Here is a 21,168-nt window from a genome sequence, read left to right as displayed (position 1 = left end):
TCCCCTCCCCCTCCCTCCCTCCCCCCGTCCACCCCACTTCCTCCTCCTCTCTTGCCCCCCTCCCTCCCCCTCCCCTTTCCCCCACTCCCCCCTTCTCCCCTCCCCCTCCATCTCCCTTCCCCCCTCTCCCCTCACTCCCCTCCTCTCCCCTCTCTCCCTCCCCCTTCCTCCCTCTCTCCCCCTCTTCTCTCTCCCCCCTTCTCTCTCCCCCTTCTCTCTCTCTCCTCCCTCCCCTCTCCCCCTCTCCCCCCCACCCCACCCCGCTCCCCCTCCCCACCTCTATCTCCCTCCCCCTCCTCTCCCCCTCTCGCCCCCTCCTCTCTCCCCCTCTACCCTTCCCCCACTCCCCTCCCTTTTATCCCCACCACCCCTCTCCTCTCCACTCCCTCTCCCTCCACCTTCCTTCCCCCCTCTCCCCTCACTCCCCTCTCTCACTCTCCCCCCTCTCACCCTCCACCCCTGCCCTCCCTCCACCCCTCTCCCCTCCCCTCCCCTCCCCCTCCATCTCCCTCCCCTCCATCCACTCCCCCCTCCTCTCTCTCTCCCCCCTCTCTCCACCCCTCCCCTTCCCCTCCCTCTCCGCCACTCCCCTCCCCCTCTCCTCTCCCCCCCTCCCCATCCACCTCCCGTCCCCTCCTTTTCCCCACCCTCCTCCCCTCTCCCCCCTCCCCACTCCCCTCCCTGTGTGTGGGGGGTAGTTAGTGTTGAGGGGACGGGACCCAACGGGTCGCCTTTGGTCTAGTTAAGTATAGAAGTTGGGAGGACATTTTGCAGTTGGTCCCACAGTCCTGTTTATATCACCGGGTCGATGGTGGAAAGGGTCAAGAACTTCAAATTCCTGGGCGTTCATATCTCCGAAGATCTCTCCTGGTCCCAGAACACGGATGCAATAATAAAGAAAGCACATCAGCGCTTCTACTTCCTGAGAAGATTACGGAGAGTCGGTATGTCAAGGAGGACTCCCTCGAACATCTACAGGTGCACAGTAGAGAGCATGTTGACCGGTTGCATCGTGGCTTGGTACGGCAACATGAGTGCCCAGGAGCAGAAAAGGCTGCAAAATTTGTAACCACTGCCCAGTCCATCATCTGTTCAAACCTCCCTACCATCGAGGGGATCTATCGCAGTTGCTGCCTCAAAAAGGCCGGCAGCATCATCAAGGACCCACACCATCCTGGCCACACACTCATCTCTCCGCTGCCATCGGGTAGAAGGTACAGGAACCTGAAATCTGCAACATCCAGATTCAGGAACAGCTTCTTCCCCACAGCCTTCAGACTATTAAACACAACTTCAAACAAACTATGAACTATAACAACTTATTGCACTTCATCTGTTTACTTATATATATATATATATATATATATATATATATATATATATATATATATATATATATATTCTATGGTATATCGACACACCTATCTGTATTTTTGATTACAATATCCTGTTGTGCTGCAGCAATGCAAGAATTTCATTGTCCTATCTGGGAAACATGACTCTCTTGACTTGTCTTGATAAGACTTTGGTGAGGCCGCATTTAGAGTATTGTGTTCAGATCTGGGCACCATGTTATAGGAAAGATGTTATCAAGCTGGAAAGGGTACGACGATTTACGAGGATGTTGCCAGGACTAGAGGGTCTGAGCTATAGGGAGAGGTTGAGTGGACTCGGACTCTATTCCTTGGAGCACAGGAGGATGAGGGGTGATCTTATGGAGGTGTACAAAATCATGAGAGAAATAGATCAGGTAGATGCCCAGAGTTTCTTGCCCAGTTGGTGAATCGAGGACCAGAGGACATAGATTAAGATGAAGGGGAAAAAGATTTAATAGGAATCTGAGAGGCAACTTTTTCATAAAAAGGGTGGTGGGTGTATGGAACAAGCTGCCAGAGGAAGTAGTTGAGGCAGGGACTGGCCCAACATGTAAGAAGCATTAGACAGATACATGGATAGGACAGGTTTGGAGGGATATTGAACAAATGGGGGCAGGTAGGACTAGTGTAACTGGGACATGTTGGCCGGTGTGGGCAAGTTGAGCCAAAGGGCCAGTTTCCACACTGTGATTATGATTTGAGATGCACTCATGCAAAAAGGACAAATAACAATTACACTAATGCATTCGTCTGAAGGCAAACGTTTCAGGTGGAGTAAGCATGTGCTTTGTTCTGCATTATGATACATATACATCAATTGGCAGCACATGCTAAGTGTCAAGTAAAATGTATCCATTCCTCTCTGTATCTCCATTATAGAGAAAATAAGCATTACATTTAAAAAAAAAGGAATAGCATTACAATAGGCTGAGGTTAAATAAAAATGTTAATTGTAAAGGAGAATGGTGCCATTGATTCCATCTCCCTCTATTAAAGTCAGTGCAACAAAAAGAGAACATCAACAGACTATAGACAATAGATGCAGGAGAAGGCCATTCGGCCCTTCGAGCCAGCTCCGCAATTCAATGTGATCATGGCTGATCATCCCCAATCAGTACCCCGTTCCTGCCTTCCCCCCATATCCCCTGACGCCGCTATCTTTAAGAGCCCTATCTAGCTCTCTCATGAAACTATCCAGAGAACCGGCCTCCACCGCCCTCTGAGGCAGAAAATTCAGGTGTGCTGAGAATTTGGAAAATTCAGGAATACGGCAGGTGTGGTCTCACTAGGGCCCTGTACAACTGCAGAAGGACCTCTTTTCTCCTATATTCAATTCCTCTTGTTCTGAAGGCGAACATGCCATTCGCTTTCTTAACTACCTGCTGTACCTGCATGTTTACTTTCATAGATTGATGAACAAGGACCCCCAGACCCCGTTGTACTTCCCCTTTTCACAATTTGACACCATTTAGATAATAATCTGCCCTCCTGTTTTTGCTACCAAAGTGGATATCCTCACATTTATCCACATTAAACTTAATCTGCCCATGCATCTGCCCACTCCCCCAACCTGTCCAAGTCACCCTGCATTCTAATAGCATCCTCCTCACAGTTCACACTGCCAACCAGCTTTCTGTCGTTGTTCTTGCACCAATTTAGTCAGAGTAACTAAATGCAATTTTTTACCACCATGAAATTCCATTTCTTGGGAGGTTTTTAAATTTGTAAAGCTCACTGAATAATCAAACATTTTGGGGGGAATTTTCTGGGCGTTTGGAATTGCTGTGCTGTGGAATTGCTGCTCTTTTAACCGATTGAACCCACTGGAAGGGAAACAAGGAGTGGAAAGTTACAGCTCTTGTAATTGCTCCCACAGCCATGACATTGTGACACAATGATGGCAAACGTCATGCATTAATTCATTAGAATAACAAACTGCAAATCATAGGAATGAAAGTCACACGAGCAGCAAGCATCACTTGTCTTCTGATTCAGGGTTTTTTTCCATTCAAACAAAGAATGTGACACATGCACATTCCAACAACAAAAACTCATAATTCCTCCAAGGAGTGTTGGAGAATAAAAGTGAATTAGTTTAATATCAAGCAACCAGAAGTATGTTAAAACAAAAAACATTATTTGCATAACGTCTTTCATTCAAGATGTTCTAAAGTGATTTACAATCAATAAAATACTTTAGATTTGCAGTCACTTAAATGTAAGAAATACAGCAACCAATTTCTGCACAACAACCTGCCATAACTGTAATCAGAAGATAGACACAAAAAGCTGGAGTAACTCAGCAGGACAGGCAGCATCTCTGGAGAAAAGAAATAGTTGACGTTTTCGGGTCGAGACTGTTCTTCAGTCTGAAGAAGGGTCTCGACCCGAAATGTCACCCATTCCTTCTCTCCAGAGATGCTGCCTGTCTCGTTGAGTTACTCCAGCTTTTTGTGTCTATCTTCGGTTTAAACCAGAATCTGCAGAATTCTTACACATATCTGTGATCAGAATTGGATAATTAAAAATTTGAGATTTAAAATTAATGTTGCTATTGCAGGAGCAAATGCCTGTCAGTAAGTGTACATATGCAAATGGGACCTGGCGCAAGTTGGAATACAGCAAACAGACATTTATCCATGCTCAAGTCTATTAAATGTGGAAGAGAGGCTGACTATTGTACTAATAGCATGGTTGGGTATTTCTGCAGCTGATGAGCCGAGGCATAAACAGATTTGCTGATGTCAGAGGTGGTTGTGCTACTCTATTATATCCTAAAGTCCCTGTCCCACTTAGGAAACCTGAACGGAAACCTCTGGTGACCTTGCCCGCGACCCAAGGTTTCCATTTCATATATAGAAATTATCTTCTTTGTATATTAAGTGCATTACTGGTTAACATCTGTTGCAGTATGGCAAGGAAATGTCAGTAGCAGTCTGAAGAAGGATTTCGACCCGAAACGTCATCTATTCCTTTTCACCAGAGATGCTGCCTGACCCGTTGAGTTACTGTAGCATTTTGTGTCTATCTTCGGTATAAACCAGTATCTGAAGTTCCTTCCTACATATTTTGCCAGCTCCACTGCGAAAGCTCCACTCTCTTTAGACCTATTCATTTCCATCTGCCAGTGGAACATCAACCGTCTTAACCTTTGGACTCCCCTTACCTACTCTAATTTCCCCCCCTCAAAAAAAGTCTAAAGAAGGCTTTCAACTAGAAATGCCACCTATTCCTTTTCTCCAGAGATGCTGCTGGACCCGCTGAGTTACTAAGTTCATAAGTTCTAGGAGCTGTCTACTCCGCCATTCAATCATGACTGATCTATCTATCCATCTCAACCCTATTCTCCTGCATTATGTGTCAATCTTCAGCAGCATGTGGATTGGATGAACACAGGAAAGCAATGTCTGTTTATAGTTAGGGTAAATGTTTACCAAGAAGTAACTCTGCTGAAGAGAATCAGATAACATCACATATAACAAAGTGAAGGTTGAGCAGTTTATGATCATTGGCTGAAGTCTGTGATTAAAGATAATAACTCTATTACACACAATTAAATTCAAAGCATTATTTTGTTCACTCTTTGCCCTTTATTGCAGCTATTTGTGGAAACATCAAATCAATTACATTGTTTGATGCATCATGGCTTTCAGAATGAAGAGAGCATCTTTACTGTATGTATATTGAGAAATAGATTACACATAATGATTGATGAACCAGTGCCCCTGTGATCCTGATTGTGCATAATGAAACTGATGCTGCAGGAAATAAACTTGCCCAATCAACTATCACCATCATAGGGACTCACCATTCAATGATTACCCAGTACTTAAATCATGAACATAAAAAGTAGAAAAGATCAGGTACTCCTTTAATCATTCTCCCCTGGAATTGTGTACAATTCATGCAAAAACTGCCCCTCTCTAGACCTCAATGGAATCTCCTGGAAGATCTCATGTGAAGTTTACATACCAACATAGAATAAATGGGGCAAATTAAGTACTGTGATAAAAAAAGGCACATTTCTGCAGTAACTTTCACAGCCTCAGGACATTGCAAAGTGCTTTAAGGGCCTGTCCCACTTAGGCGATTTTTTTGGCGACTATCACAGTCGTAGCAGGTCACCGAGAAAGCGGCGATTGGACCCCCCCCCCCCCCCTCACGACAATGTCTATGACAAGCTCCGACAACCTACCACCTAGTCGACTCAAGCTGCGGCAAGCTACGGACAAAGCATTAGGACGTCCACCTACGACCACACAGACGACAACCTATGACAACCAAAGTCAACCTACATCCACCTGCGGCAAGCTACAACAAGCAACGACCCTGTTGGCGACAACTGAAGACACTTCAGTCACTGGTATCTGTTGGTGGTTGACGTAGGTAGTCGCCAATGGATTTCACGGAAGTCAGCACCCGGCGACAACCAACGTCACTTGGCGGCAACCTGCGTCATCCTGGCGACAACCAACGTCACTTGGCGACAACCTGCGTCATCCTGGCGACAACCTACGACAGCACTAACGACAGGAGAAGACAAGCTACGTCAAGCCCACAGTCGCCGAAATGTTTTGAACATTTCAAAATCCAGCGGCAACCAGAAAAACGTTACGACCCTTTAGGCGACTTGAGGAGACTACTCACGACTCACTACTCACCCCGCAACCATGTGAAAACAGTCTAGTCACCTGCAGTTGCCGAAAAAAATCGCCTAAGTGGAACAGGGGCTTTACAGCTCTAGATGCAAGTTCATAGGAGCAGAATTAGGCCATTGAGTCTATGCCATCATTTATTCATGGCTGATCTACATTTCCCTCTCAACCACATTCTCCCCATAACCCTAGACAACCTGACTAATAAAGAATCTGTCAATCTCTGCCTTAAAAATACCCAATGACTTGGCCTCCACAGCCATCAGCAGCAATTAATTCCATAGATTCACCATCCTCTGAAGAAATTCTTCCTCATCTTTTTAAAGGTACCTCCTTTTATTCTAAGACTATGGCTCCTGATCCTAGACGCACCCACTAATGGCACCGTCCTCTCCACATTCACAGTATTCAGGCCTTTCAACATTCGGTAAGCTTCAACGAGGTCCCCCCTTATCGTTCTAAACTCCAGCGAGTACAGCCCCAATGCCATCAAAAGCTCATCATACATTAACCCAATCATCCTCTGGACCCTCTCCAGCGCCAGCACATCTCTCCTCAGATATGGGGCCCAAAACTGCTCACAATACTCCAAATGTTGTCTGGCCACTGCCTTATAAAGCCTCAAGATTAAATCCCTGTTTTTATATTCTAGTCCTCTCGAAATAAATGCTAACGATGCATTTGCCTTCCTACTGAAGTATTGTTGTAACATTAAATTTATACTACCACCATTTCCTAAGAGATAACAGTCTAGTTTGTTTAGGTTAGGTTAGAGAAACAATGCAGAAACAGGCCCTTGGGTCCACCTAGTCCGCACCGACCAGTGATTCCCGCACATTAACACCATCCTCCACTAGGGACAAATTACATTTATACCAAGCTAATTAACCTACAAACCTGTACGTTTTTGAAGTGTGAGAGGAGACTGAAGATCTCAGACAAAATCTACATAGGTCACGGGGAGAATGTACAAACTCTGGACAGACAAACACCTGTAGTCAGGATTGAACCCAGGTCTCTAGCGCTGCAAGGCAGCAACGCTACCACTACGCCACTGTACGCCCCAAATAATATAATTTTTGTGATGTAGCTTGAAAGATAAATATTGGCCCCGGCTTTTCTTCAAAATGTGCCATAGGTTATTTTAAGATCATCCAACAGGGTAAACAGGTATGTGTAGGAAGGAATTGCAGATGCAGGTTTACACCAAAGATATACAAAAAATGCTGGCGTAAATGGTGGCCGACTAGGAAAAGGGGAGATGCAGCGAGACCTGGGTGTCATGGTACACCAGTCATTGAAAGTGGGCATGCAGGTGCAGCAGGCAGTGAAGAAAGCGAATGGTATGTTAGCTTTCGTAGCAAAAGGATTTGAGTATAGGAGCAGGGAGGTTCTACTGCAGTTGTACAGGGTCTTGGTGAGACCACACCTGGAGTATTGCGTACAGTTTTGGTCTCCAAATCTGAGGAAGGACATTATTGCCATAGAGGGAGTGCAGAGAAGGTTCACCAGACTGATTCCTGGGATGTCAGGACTGTCTTATGAAGAAAGACTGGATAGACTTGGTTTATACTCTCTAGAATTTAGGAGATTGAGAGGGGATCTTATAGAAACTTACAAAATTCTTAAGGGGTTGGACAGGCTAGATGCAGGAAGATTGCTCCCGATGTTGGGGAAGTCCAGGACAAGGGGTCACAGCTTAAGGATAAGGGGGAAATCCTTTAAAACCGAGATGAGAAGAACTTTTTTCACACAGAGAGTGGTGAATCTCTGGAACTCCCTGCCACAGAGGGTAGTCGAGGCCAGTTCATTGGCTATATTTAAGAGGGAGTTAGATGTGGCCCTTGTGGCTAAGGGGATCAGAGGGTATGGAGAGAAGGCAGGTACGGGATACTGAGTTGGATGATCAGCCATGATCATATTGAATGGCGGTGCAGGCTCGAAGGGCCGAATGGCCTACTCCTGCACCTAATTTCTATGTTTCTATGTTTCTATGTAACTCAGCGGGACAGGTAGCATCTCTGGAGAGAAGGAATGGGTGACATTTCGGGTAGAGACCCTACTTCAATGAGTGTCAGGGGAGAGGGACACAGAGCTAGAGAAGGGTAAGGTCTGAAAATTAGACATCAAAGGTGATAAACGTTCAAGGAAAATGTATAATAGATCATCCACTATAAACCCACCGACTCCCATGGCTATCTAGACTACACTTCTTCCCACCCTGCTTCCTGTAAGGACTCCATCCCCTACTCCCAATTCCTCCGTCTACGCCGCATCTGCTCCCAGGATGAGGCGTTCCACACCAGAACATCTGAAATGTCCTCATTCTTCAGGGAACGGGGATTCCCCTCCCCCACCATAGATAAGGCTTGCACCAGGGTCTCTTCCATACCCCGCAACACTGCTCTCTCTCCCCATCCCCCCACTCGCAACAAGGGCAGAGTCCCCCTAGTCCTCACCTTTCACCTCACTAGCCGTCACATACAACAAGTAGTCCTCCGTCATTTTCACCACCTCCAACGTGACCTCACCACTCGCCACATCTTCCCATCTCCCTCCCCCTGTCTACTTTCCGCAAAGACCGCTCCCTCCATAACTCACTGGTCAATTCCTCCCTTCCCACCCGCACCACCCCCTCCCCGGGCACTTTCCCTTACAACCGCAAGAGATGCTACACTTGTCGCTTTACCTCCCCCCTCGACTCCATTCAAGGACCCAAGCAGTCATTCCAGGTGCGACAGAGGTTCACCTGCACCTCCTCCAACCACATCTTTTGCATCCGCTGCTCGAGATGTCAGCTGATCTACATCGGTGAGACCAAGCGTAGGCTTGGCAATCGTTTCGCCGAACACCTCCGCTCGGTCCGCATTAACCAACCTGATCTCCCTGTTGCTCAGCACTTCAACTCCCCCTCCCATTCCAAATCCGACCTTTCTGTCCTGGGCCTCCTCCATGGCCAGAGTGAGCACCACCAGAAATTGGAGGAGCAGCACCTCATATTCCACTTGGGCAGTTTACACCCTAGCGGTATAAACATTGACTTCTCCAATTTCCGGTAGCCCTTGCTGCCTCCTCCTCTTCTCAGCTCTCCCTCAGCCCTCGGGCTCCTCCTCTTCCTTTCTCTTTTCTTCTCCCCTCCCCCCCCTCCCCCACATCAGTCTGAAGAAGGATTTTGGCCCAAAACGTTGCCTATTTCCTTCGCTCCATAGATGCTGCTTCACCCGCTGAGTTTCTCCAGCACTTTTGCCTAATAGATCATTGTTGGCTAGCAAAAGTGACAACGGAGCATACAAAGATAAAATGTAATCAGGGGACAGTCAGACTGGTTGGAGAGCTAGGAAGGGGGGGGAAAGAGGGGGAAAGCAAGGGTTTCTTGAAGTCACAAGTCAATATTCATACCACTGGGGTGTAAGCTGCCCAAGTGAAATATAATGTTCTGTTCCTCCAATTGGCGCTGGGCCTCACTCTGACTGTGGAGGGGCCCAAGACAGAGAGGTCAGTATGGGAATGGGAGGGGGAGCTAAAGTGTTTAGCAACCAGGAGATCTGGTAGATATAGGCAGACTGAGCAGAGGTGTTCAGCGAAACGATCGCTGAGCCTGTGCTTGGCTCAACCAGTTCTTGAGCCAGCTTGCAGTTATGAGCACTGGATTCATTCCATTTTAAAGACAGCAACAAATCAGGGCAGAACACTTAAAAACATTTTCGGATGTGTTACTTAAATACTGAGCACTTTCATATTGTTGGATAAAAGTCCACTGCATCCAGATAAACAAATTGCTTGCAAGGCAAGATCTATCATTTGGCACGATTTATTTTCCATTATCTGACAGGGCAACACACAATTGAGATTTAACTTCCCCTGATTTAGATATAACCATATAACAATTACAGCACAAAAACAGGCCATCTCGGCCCTACAAGTCCGCGCCGAACAATTTTTTTCCCTTAGTCCCACCTGCCTGCACTCATACCATAACCCTCCATTCCCTTCTCATCCATATGCCTATCCAATTTATTCTTAAATGATACCAACGAACCTGCCGCCACCACTTCCACTGGAAGCTCATTCCACACCGCTACCACTCTCTGAGTAAAGAAGTTCCCCCTCATGTTACCCCTAAACTTCTGTCCCTTAATTCTGAAGTCATGTCCTCTTGTTTGAATCTTCCCTATTCTCAAAGGGAAAAGCTTGATCACATCAACTCTGTCTATCCCTCTCATCATTTTAAAGACCTCTATCAAGTCCCCCCTTAACCTTCTGCGCTCCAGAGAATAAAGACCTAACTTATTCAACCTATCTCTGTAACTTAGTTGTTGAAACCCAGGCAACATTCTAGTAAATCTCCTCTGTACTCTCTCTATTTTGTTGACATCCTTCCTATAATTGGGCGACCAAAATTGTACACCATACTCCAGATTTGGCCTCACCAATGCCTTGTACAATTTTAACATTACATCCCAGCTTCTATACTCAATGCTCTGATTTATAAAGGCTAGCATGCCAAAAGCTTTCTTTACCACCCTATCTATATGAGATTCCACCTTCAAGGAACTATGCACGGTTATTCCCAGATCCCTCTGTTCAACTGTATTCTTCAATTCCCTACCATTTATACCATATTATTTGATTTAAATTACAAAGCTGTTTGAGGCTCGCAGATTTAATTCTGGAATATAGAGAAAAAATACCTGGCGACAAAAGCAGATGCTTCAATAATGGTTTATTTCTGATAAATGAACAGCGAAAGTTTTATAACTTTTTTATGCGTGTGTAGCAAGCCCTGAACAAAGATCTGTTCAAGATACAGACCTGTTCCAAAGTTCAATGGGAAAATTATACTTTTATTCCATACTAGACTAAACTGCAAAACTAAAATCATGTTTGCCTTCTAATCCATTTGGAATTTATCTGATGTATTCTTACCATTTGCTCATTTACATTTTTTCTAGTTATTCTGCCAATATTCTCTACATTCTTAAAATCAAGCTCCAAATGTCTCCTTGTATTGCAGTTATAGATTTCTTCTTCCTTACTGCTTAAGGAGAAGCACTCTGCCACTCTCAGGATTCAATACTGAATTAAACAGCATTTGACAACCAGCTTTGGCCATTAGTGTGAGAGCTCATTGGTTCTGATGCAAGGACATTCAACCATAACACAAGCTCAGTTTCAGTCACTCTACAAATGCTAGCTCCACTGATATGCTCGCCATTTCTAGCATTCCCTCTTATTACAATCCTCCCACCCCGGTGGATCAACAAACTGATAACACTTGAACTAATTATGTCACCGAAACAACCTCACTCCCAGCCCTAAAATAGGCACCCCCTTTGTTTTCTCCACCCCTTCCCCTCGATATAACTTAAAACACAAATGTTTTCTCATTTTTCCTGTTCTCATGAAGGGTCATTGATTGAAACTGTCTTTCTCCCTCAGATGCTGTCTGACCTGTTGAAGACTAACAGCATTTTCTCTTTTTACTTCAGTTTTCCAGCATTTACAGTCTATTGCTTTCCAATTGAGCAAGTGGTTTATTTTTTATATATCTCCCATAAATCTTTCCCTCCACAGTGGCGCAGCTGGTAGAGCAGAGAGTGCCAGAGACCTAGGTTCGATCCCGACTATGGGTGTAAGTCTGTGCGAAATTTGTACGTTCTCCCTGTGATAGTGTGGGTTTTCTCCGGGTACTCAGGTTTCCCCCCACATTCCAAAGACACACAGATTTGTAGGTTAATGGGCTGCTGTAAGTAGCCTCTAGTGTGTAGGACGTGAAAGAGAGGGACCATGGAACTAGTGTACGGGTGATCGATAGACTGGGTGCGCTGATGGCCTGTTTCCACGCCATATCTCTAAATTCTAATCTAACAAACATGGAGATTAGATAGGGGACTGATCCTGCACATTGACAACACAATGAAACGCAGAACACAAAAATATCAAGACTGTCATGGTTTAATAGTGGTCATTCAACAAACCGCAACATCTTGAGATCCCAATCACAAGCTGTCACGCAAAATAGTCAAGAACAGGAGTTGGTTTTTTTTTAAACATTCCATTGTTAACTCAGAATATGGGACATTTCGGTAAACTGATAAAAACTCAGTGACCAGTTGGTATGGATTTTGTCATCTAGTAGTCCAACATTTTGATGGAGATTTAGTAGAAAATCCTTTAGCTCTTTTCAGGACACACACGGTGGGATTTCAGCTTTGTCTGTCTTTGCTAATTGTTCGTCTCTTTCCTTACTCTGATTTTTCATGCCTTTCAACTGATTTTGTAGACTTTCAATCTTCACGTTTAATTCCTTAACAAAATAAAATATTTATTTGTTGTTGTTGTGAAAAGCATGATATCAAGTACTAACTTATCTATCAAAGTAACCATGAGATGGAATTAGCTAAATTGCTATACTTATGGAGAATTCCAGCACAGAAACATACCATTTGGCTCACCAAGTCCACAATGACTACCAGGCTCTTGTATACACTAGGCCTGCTTTACAATTAACCTACCAATCTGCACATTTTTGGGATGTAGCAAGAAACCAGACCACCAAGAGAAAATCTACTAAGCCACAGGGGGAGCGTCCAAGCTCACAGACAGCATCGGAGTGCAGGATTTGGCCTTGTCACTGGAGTTAGGAGCCAGCAGCTCGACCAGCTGTGCTATTGTGCCACCTGCACTGGGTTTGCACCTGAATAAAGCACCATGAGTAAATACATTTTACTGAAGGGATACTACGGCCAGAATTTTTCTTTATTATTTTAGGATATCAAAAGCACTTCAAGAAGCAGAGAGTTACATATTGCACCTTTTTTGTCCCTTTCAGCATGTCCTAAATCACTACAATCCATGAGAAAGCTTTCAGGTGAGATCACTTGCAATGTTTAACATAGCAAACAGCACCAATTGCAATGTGATAATTAGCTTATTATCTGTTATAATGACGTTGAATGCAGAATGAGTGTTGGCCAGATAAGTGCCCCAACCTTCTTCAAAGGAGTGCCATGATGACGTGTATGTCTACCTAAAGTGCTGTCGCAACCTCCTTTTGCTAATGTTTTTGCAGGTGCAGCTTTCCCTTGCGTAGCATTGTCTTCCTGAATGGTATGTTTTCAATGTAACTGATTCAATCAACTATGGTTCAGCAAATAATGAATTGTAGAAGCATGCTACATAGATAGCCACTTGTCCTACAACATCCAAATAAAGGCATTATTTTGGCTAATCCTAATTCCCAACATTGCACTGTTGGCTCGAATGTTACAATTCATCAAGTGCCATCTAGGTACTTCTTAAATATGATGGGAGGATTCTGACTACTCTCTTTTCAGGCAGTGAGTTCCAGAAGTCAATTGCAGAATTTACAGAAATTTACCACAGGAAGCAACAATCCAGTGCATCATATCTGCACTAGAAAAAATGGATTTTGATTAATTCCCAATTTCCACTTCTTAAACCACAGACTAAGTTAAGGCTATTATCAAGTGCTTATTGAGATACATATAAAATGTGGTGAAGGTTTGAGCTACCACCATCTTCTCAAACAGCAAGTTCCTGGCAGCCACTGCTCATTGCAAGTATTGTTTGCGAAACACTCTCCTCCCCAATACTTCCACCAATTAATTAATAATCTATGCTGCCCATTTGCTGACATTACTGCTACTAGAAATGAGTCCCTATTTTCTACCTCAGCACTAAAATTCTCCATCCCTCACAACAACATCCTCTGCATCTTGTCTAAAACCAACACCTTTCCCCTGTGTTATATCATCCAGAACTATACATAGCACTGTAACTTTGATGAAAATAATGTTTTACACAGTTCTTTAACTCAGTTCTCCTCTCCTCTACTCTCTCTCTACGCCAACAACTGCACCTCCACAGACACCTCTGTCAAGCTTCTCAAGTTTGCGGACGACACAACCCTGATTGGACTGATCTAGGATGGGGAGGAATCTGCCTACAGACAGGAAGTGACACAGCTGGCGACCTGGTGCCGTAGCAACAACCTAGAGCTCAATGCTCTTAAGACAGTGGAATTAATTGTAGACTTTAGGAGAGCTCCCCCTCCCCTCACCCCACTCACCATCAACAACACCACAGTCACATCTGTGGAGTCTTTTAAGTTCCTGGGAACCATCATCTCCAAGGACCTTAAGTGGGGGGCTACCATCGACTCCACAGTCAAAAAGGCACAACAGAGGATGTACTTCCTGCGGCAGCTGAGGAAGCACAATCTGCCACAGGCAATGATGGTCCAATTCTACACGGCCATCGTGGAGTCTGTTCTCACCTTCTCCATTATGGTCTGGTTTGGCTCAGCCAAACCTGGAGACTGCAGCGAATCGTCCGATCAGCAGAGAAGATTATTGGCTGCAACCTTCCCTCCATTGATGAACTGTACACAGCAAGGGCCAGGAAGCGAGCGGGCAAGATCATCTCTGACCCCTCTTAACCTGGCCACAAACTCTTTGAATCACTTCCCTCTGGAAGGCGACTCCGGACTGTCAGAGCTGCCACAGCCAGACATAAAAACAGTTTTTATCCACGAGTAGTTGCTCTACTCAACAGCCAAAAATCTGTAGCCTCCCTTTGATCTGGTATTTTGTTGGTTCGCATGCTTGATCAATGGTGATTTATCATTAATGTTTTATTATTATTAATGTTTAGTGTTTTCTGAGTCATTCGTAACTGACACTGTATGTCATGTTGTTACTTGTGTGCGGAGCACCAAGGCAAATTCCTTGTATGTGAATACTTGGCCAATAAACTTACTTACAGATCTCCCTGCCCTTTTATTCTAGGTCTTCTCCAATAAAGACAGGGATCACATTTGGCCTCTTAATTATCTTCAGAGATTAGTTTTCCTGATGTTGCTTTAAAATTCTTGCCATTCAAATATGTTTGGCGCATTATCTCATCTTATTTGCCTCCCCATTTATATATATTTGTGTGGATGGATTATTTTTGCCACTTTTGCACCCATTTGATCAGTCTATTATTATATTCACATTTACTCGAACATTCAACAAGTAGCCAATCTTGGTATCATGAACAAATGTCTTCATCATAATCCCTATATTTAAAAAGCAAGTCATTAACAAAAATCACAGAAAGCCAGTAACCTGGCACTGAGTCCTGTGGAACTCAACCACATATTGGCATATGGTCACTAAAGGTTCCATTGACCATTAATTTTAATTTTCCCCACGAGGACTCGTTGGAGCAAAGGGTCTGTTTCCACGGTGTATCTCTAAAGTCTAAAGGCAGCCTTGCTGCACTTGTCAATGTAGCAGGGAAAGAGAAACAGCTGCCTCTGCTACCTTCTACCCAGAAGCCAGTATATACAAATAAAAATGTGGAAAAGGCCGATACTTTGAACAGTTTTGCAATATTGACTATGAATTAATGTAAACTGCTGGGGTTACAGCGAGGGGAATAGAGGGAAGGATTTCATATTAATATTAATATTTCACATTCCTTCCAACATAGAAGGAAGCCATTTGGTACATCATATCTATGCCAACTCAGAACAAGCCCATTCCCCCATTAGTTTTCCCTGTAACATATTCTTCCCACACTCCAACTCAGCTACACACTAGAGGCAACTTGCCATGGCTAATTAAACGACTGCGTGTCTTTGGGATATGGGAGGAAGTTCGTGAATCCAGGGGGAACCCATGCAGGCACAGGGAAAATATATGTACTCCACACATAGGAGGCCAAGACTGAACCTGGGTTGAACACGAAATGATGGAGTAACTCAGCCGGTCAGGCAGTATCTCTAGAGGACATGGGTAGGTAATGGTTCTGGTTGGGACCCTACTTCAGACTCCTATCAAGGAACCTGGGTTGCAGGAGTTATGAGGAATCAGCTCTGCCAGCTGCACCACTGAATAAATCATCATTTGGCTGTTGTGCTTTAGCACAGCATTTAAATTAGCAGTGAAATGATATACCCACAGGGACACAAACCTGACCCATGGGCACTGATATTAAAAATGGTTGGGCCTTTTGCGATTACTCAATGACGGAACAGCACAACATCACACCTATAAAACCAATTTGCCATCCAAAATGAAGACCATTCTTCCATATGGCATCTTTCTCCAATTCCCTGGAGAATTGCAAGTCTGGGATACAAAATGAAGGCTAGCTTTAAAAGTCAGGGAGTTCCCTAGTCCCATTCTTGCCAATTACCGAACCCTATCCTGTTCATTTCTAACATATTTGAAATACTATTTAGTAATTCAGGATCACCTTCAGCCATTCAGAGAAGTGATTTATACCTTGCTCACTTTTGGGTCCATTCTAAACTGTGAGTAAGGGGCAAGATGTAAAATGCAAGGTTAAAGAATAGCTGGGTTGTACAATAACCATTGCTCTGAACTGTTATGAGTGCAAAGCAGCAGATTTTTGAACAAGAACCCAACCCAGGTCCCCGAGATCATATCACACCATTTTTACGTTAATGTTTCACCCGTTAGTCTGAAATTCCTCTTTGCAGATACAGCTGATTGCTGTTTTAATGTCTACTGTATAACATATGGCTTATCAGTTTATTAGCATTCGTATTTAACAGAAAATAGGCTTTATTGTTCAGTTCAAAAAACAGGTAACACAGTCACAGTAAATTAAGAAGTGAAAACCACAATTGCATTTCATCCTATCAAGAAGTTCTCTGGGTATGTCTCAGGTTCAATCAAACAAATATTGCCAGATTCAACTTTAGTCCCAAACATTTGATTTTAATAGTAATTATTATCTTTACCACAATACACACTCAACAAGGATTATTTTTCATGCAATAATTCTCATATTTTATGAGCATAATTTTTAAATGCTTACCACTTTTCTATCTGCCAGTTCATCTGCTGTTATCCACAAAGCTTCAATAGTATGGTTTAGCTGAAAATAAATCCACAAATTTCTAAATTTTGCAAAATCTCCATCTATATTACTAAAACTCTGATCTTGACCGCTTTTGGCCTACTGTGCTGCGATTTCCGACAGAACGCCGCCACCTACAGCCTTCATTTTTGGCCACCTCGCTTAGAGCCCCACTCCGCCTTATGGGTGCGGAGGATTTTTCCCATCGATGAAAAATCAGAGAGATATTAATGTTTTTTTTAATTCACCATTTTCTCTGCTGCCCCTGCTGGAGCAAGGGGGAGGGACTATAAAACCAGGAAGTGGTGTGCCTCATTCAGTCTCTGCAAGATGGATGAAGCCAAGGGTCATGTCTCTCTGAGCTCTGAATAATACTGAACAAATGTCTACACAACTGTGAGTCCCCTTAGTGGTTTGAAAATGAAAATATGGTTTGTTTGAAGTAAAAAGGCACTGCCTGTAAATGGTTGTTTGGATGCTTTGGCTTGAAGTTGAAAGGCACTACTGCAAATGGTGGCTTGGGAGCTTTGGCTTGAAGTTGAAAGGCACTACTTATTGCAAATGGTGGCTTGGGTGCTTTCTCTCTGCTGCCCCTGCTGGAGGGAGGGTGAGGGACTATAAAACCAGGAAGTGGTGTGCCTCATTCAGTCTCTGAAAGATGGATGAAGCCAAGGGCCATGTCTCTCTGAGCAACACTGAACAAATGTCTACACAACTGTGAGTCCCCTTAATGTGGTTTGAAAATTATAATATGGTTTGTTTGAAGTAAAAAGGCACTGCCTGCAAATGGTTGTTTGGATGCTTTGGCTTGAAGTTGAAAGGCATTACTTACTGCAAATGGTGGCTTGGGTGCTTTGGCTTGAAGTTGAAAGGCACTACTTACTGCAAATGGTGGCTTGGGAGCTTTGGTTTGAAGTTGAAAGGCACTATACGGCCAATGGTAGCTTGGGAGCTTTGGCTTGAAGCTGAAAGGCACTACGTACTGCAAATGGTGGCATGAAGTTGAAAGGCACTAATTAATGCAAATGGTGGCTTGAGAACTTTGGCTTGAAGTTAAAAGGCACTACATACTGCAAATGGTGGCTTGGGTGCTTTGGCTTGAAGTTGAAAGGCACTACTTACTGCAAATGGTGGCTTGGGTGCTTTGGCTTGAATTTGAAAGGCACTACTTACTGCAAATGGTGGCATGAAGTTGAAAAGCACTACTTACTGCAAATGGTGGCTTGGGAGCTTTGGCTTGAAGTTGAAAGGCACTAACTGCAAATGGTGGCTTGGGTGCTTTGGCTTGAAGTTGAAAGGCACTACTTACTGCAAATGGTGGCTTGGGTGCTTTGGCTTGAAGTTGAAAGGCACTACTTACTGCAAATGGTGGCTTGGGTGCTTTGCTTGAAGTTGAAGGCACTACTTACTGCAAATGGTGTCTTGGGTGCTTTGGCTTAAAGTTGAACGGCACTACTTACTGCAAATGGTGGATTGAGTGCATTGGCTTGAAGTTGAAAGGCACTACTTACTGCAAATGGTCGCTTGGGTGCTTTAGCTTGGCTGAAAGGCACTACTTACTGCAAATGGTGGCTTGGGTGCTTTGGCTTGAAGTTGAAAGGCGCTACTTACTGCAAATAGTGGCTTGCATCCTGCTCATAGTGGTAAGAAACTGCACTTGAATTTGGTGGCCTTGCACCCTGCTTGAAATGGTAGGAACATGAATTTGAATTTGGTGGCCTTGCACCCTGCTTGAAATGGAATTTCAAGGAATAGTCATGAGTCAACTGCCAGCCCACCAGCCGTGAGTGAGCTGCCAGCAGATCAAGCTTGAGGGACTGAGCTGCCACCCCAAGAACCCATACCAGCACTCCAGAAAGCCCCCCCACTGGCCACCAATATTGGAATTGGTGGAGAAGTGGAATATTGCGTCGGGGGGCCAGCCCTCCCGTGTGAACATGGGACCCAACGGGTCCCACTTAGTCTAGTGTTTTTATAAATATTTGGTCCCCTGTGGTGACTTAAACTCATTTTCCAATCCCAGAACAAATTATCTCGAGTCAGCACAATCAGGTTACAATTTATAAAGTCAACGTTTTTTAAGTATGTTGCATTAATAATTTTACTTTGTAACTTTAAGATTAACAAATTGAAGGTTGATTAAAACAATACAAAATTAGTTCAAAGAATATCATGTCTTTCACATCCCTTCTAGTATGAATCAAAATGTCATAGCCAAATATGTACTTTTGAAGTATTTTAGTCACAATAGCAAATAGATAATATAGCAGTAAATTTGCATGCTGTAAGATTTTACAAATAGAAATGGTCAGGAATTTCTTGGAATAACATTGCTTTTTTTTCAGCCACTATAAATAACATTTGGTCTTCTTTGAAATAATGTACTGGGATCCCCTACATTCTTCGTCAGCGCTGCACTGGAGTCTTAGATGTTGCATTCAAGTTGCAAGTGGATCTTGATACCCTTTCTGTGGTGTCACAGACAGGAGAATATGTCACATTGTGTTTCCAAGTGTGTGAACTTCAGTGCAATGACTAACTATTGCAAATTTTGACAGAGCAACTCTCTGTTTCTCCCCACATTCCACCAAAGTTTCTACAGGAATTTGTTGAAACAGTTAGTATTTACCGAGGTGTCCATACTTTAGCTCAAACCCCTTGATTCATACCATACAAATAAGGCAACATGGGTTAGGTCGGGAAATTGCAGTTAACAAATTTCATCCTGTCTAACCCTAGTAATCTTCCAGCTGTCTGCAATCTCCTGGTATATTTGTTCTTCTAAGTCCCATTGATCATTCTGGGGCTTACAGTACACTCCCATCAAGGTGATCATCCACTTTTATTTCTCAGCTCCACCCATATAGCCACAGTGGACAAACCATCAGTTATGTCATTTTGGACGACTGCTATAAAGTTCTTCTCAATCAATAAAACAACTCCCGTCTTCTCTTTGACTCCCACCTCTATCTCACCTGAAGCAACTGTACACTGGAACAGTTAGCTGCCTGTCCTATCCCTCCCTAAGCCAGGTTTCCGTAACACCTAAAAATGTCCCAGTCGCACTTATCTATAAACAGCCAGAGTTCATTTGCCTTGTCCGTCAGGCCTCTCACATTGAAATAAATGCAATTTAATCCAACCGTCCTTCCTACTCCTGCCCATCCTGTCTACTCAACTTGCTTTCATCACCTTCCAGCCTCTCACCTACCTTACTCATGCATTGGATCCTGCCTCTTTACCATGATCTGGTTCAAACCTTCCCAAGTAGCACTAGTAAACCTGCCGACTGGGATATTGGTTGCCTTCCAATTCAGGTGCAGAACATCCCTCTTGGGCAAGTCACTTCAGTCCCATAAGAGATCCCAATGGCTCAAAAATTCAAATCCCTGTCCCCTGCAGCAACTCCTCGACCATGCATTCATTTGTGCTATCTTCATGTTCCTACCCTCACTAACACTTGGTACTAGGAGCAATTAGGAGATTGCTACCCTCAAGGTCCTGCTTTTTAACCTTTTGCCTAACTCCCTGTATCCACTCTGCAAGATCACATCCTTTATCCTACCCATATAATTTGTGGCAAGATGTACAATCATTTCTGGCTTCCCCCCCTCCTCCTTGTGAATATTCTGTTGCCGCATCCTGACCCTGGCCCCCCTGGAATGCAATACGCCATCTTGAAGTCTTATTTGCTGCCACAGAATTTCCTGCCTGTCCTCCTAACTCAGGGTTCAGCAACCTTGTTCTGAATAGGGGATAGGGTGCATGTTTGTGAGCAGATGGCGGGCCACATCTACCACGTGTTCAAATAGATCCCGCCCCTTCGAGGACGCCACCCAGAGCTCTGGCCCCTAGTTAAGGGCACTCACGAACTTGGCGTACCTATGGACCATTGCCTTGTCTTTGTCATACTCACTCGTCCCCGGCCTATTGACAACCCGATCCTGACAGTGCAGCCCAGACACATGCCGGCTGCTTTGCGCAGGATGCGGTTCAGCCAGAGCTCGCCACTCGGCCCCGCTTGGGCGCTCAGCCCCACTCGGGCGCTTGCCGGCTCCGCAATTGCAGCTGCCAGCGCAGGCCTCTTTGCATCACCGCGCCTCGGGCCCAGGAGGTACTGGAGATGAAGGAACTCTGCGGGCCGGAAGACTACGGGGAAAAAAACATGCCTGCGGGCCGGGTGATTTTGGGCTACGGGTCGCATTCGGCCCGGAGGCCGTAGATTGCTTACCCCTGTCCTA

At 44.4% G+C, this 21,168-nt stretch overlaps 1 protein-coding gene across 6 annotated transcripts in view; it reads right to left on the bottom strand.

The window, feature by feature from the left end:
* Window positions 1-21,168, bottom strand: part of LOC116990710 (putative leucine-rich repeat-containing protein DDB_G0290503) — a 44,137-nt gene that overhangs the window by 6,949 nt on the left and 16,020 nt on the right. For 2 of the 6 annotated variants that reach the window (XM_033048664.1, XM_033048642.1), the window contains 2 exons: window positions 16,886-16,945; window positions 11,907-12,338 (listed from right to left, as the gene is read on the bottom strand). In XM_033048664.1, coding sequence (XP_032904555.1) covers window positions 12,216-12,338; window positions 16,886-16,945 — 183 coding nt within the window. In that variant the 3' untranslated portion in view covers window positions 11,907-12,215. Of the gene's footprint in view, window positions 1-11,904; window positions 12,339-16,885; window positions 16,946-21,168 lie in introns of those variants that run through there. The other 4 variants (XM_033048659.1, XM_033048670.1, XM_033048650.1 and 1 more) reach the window with 3 other exon arrangements.

The sequence above is a fragment of the Amblyraja radiata genome, chromosome 2 (assembly GCF_010909765.2).
Source record: "Amblyraja radiata isolate CabotCenter1 chromosome 2, sAmbRad1.1.pri, whole genome shotgun sequence".
In the NCBI taxonomy this organism is placed as follows: domain Eukaryota; kingdom Metazoa; phylum Chordata; class Chondrichthyes; order Rajiformes; family Rajidae; genus Amblyraja; species Amblyraja radiata.
Note: the sequence above shows the minus strand (reverse complement) of the source record. Positions and strands in the feature narration are given on the sequence as shown.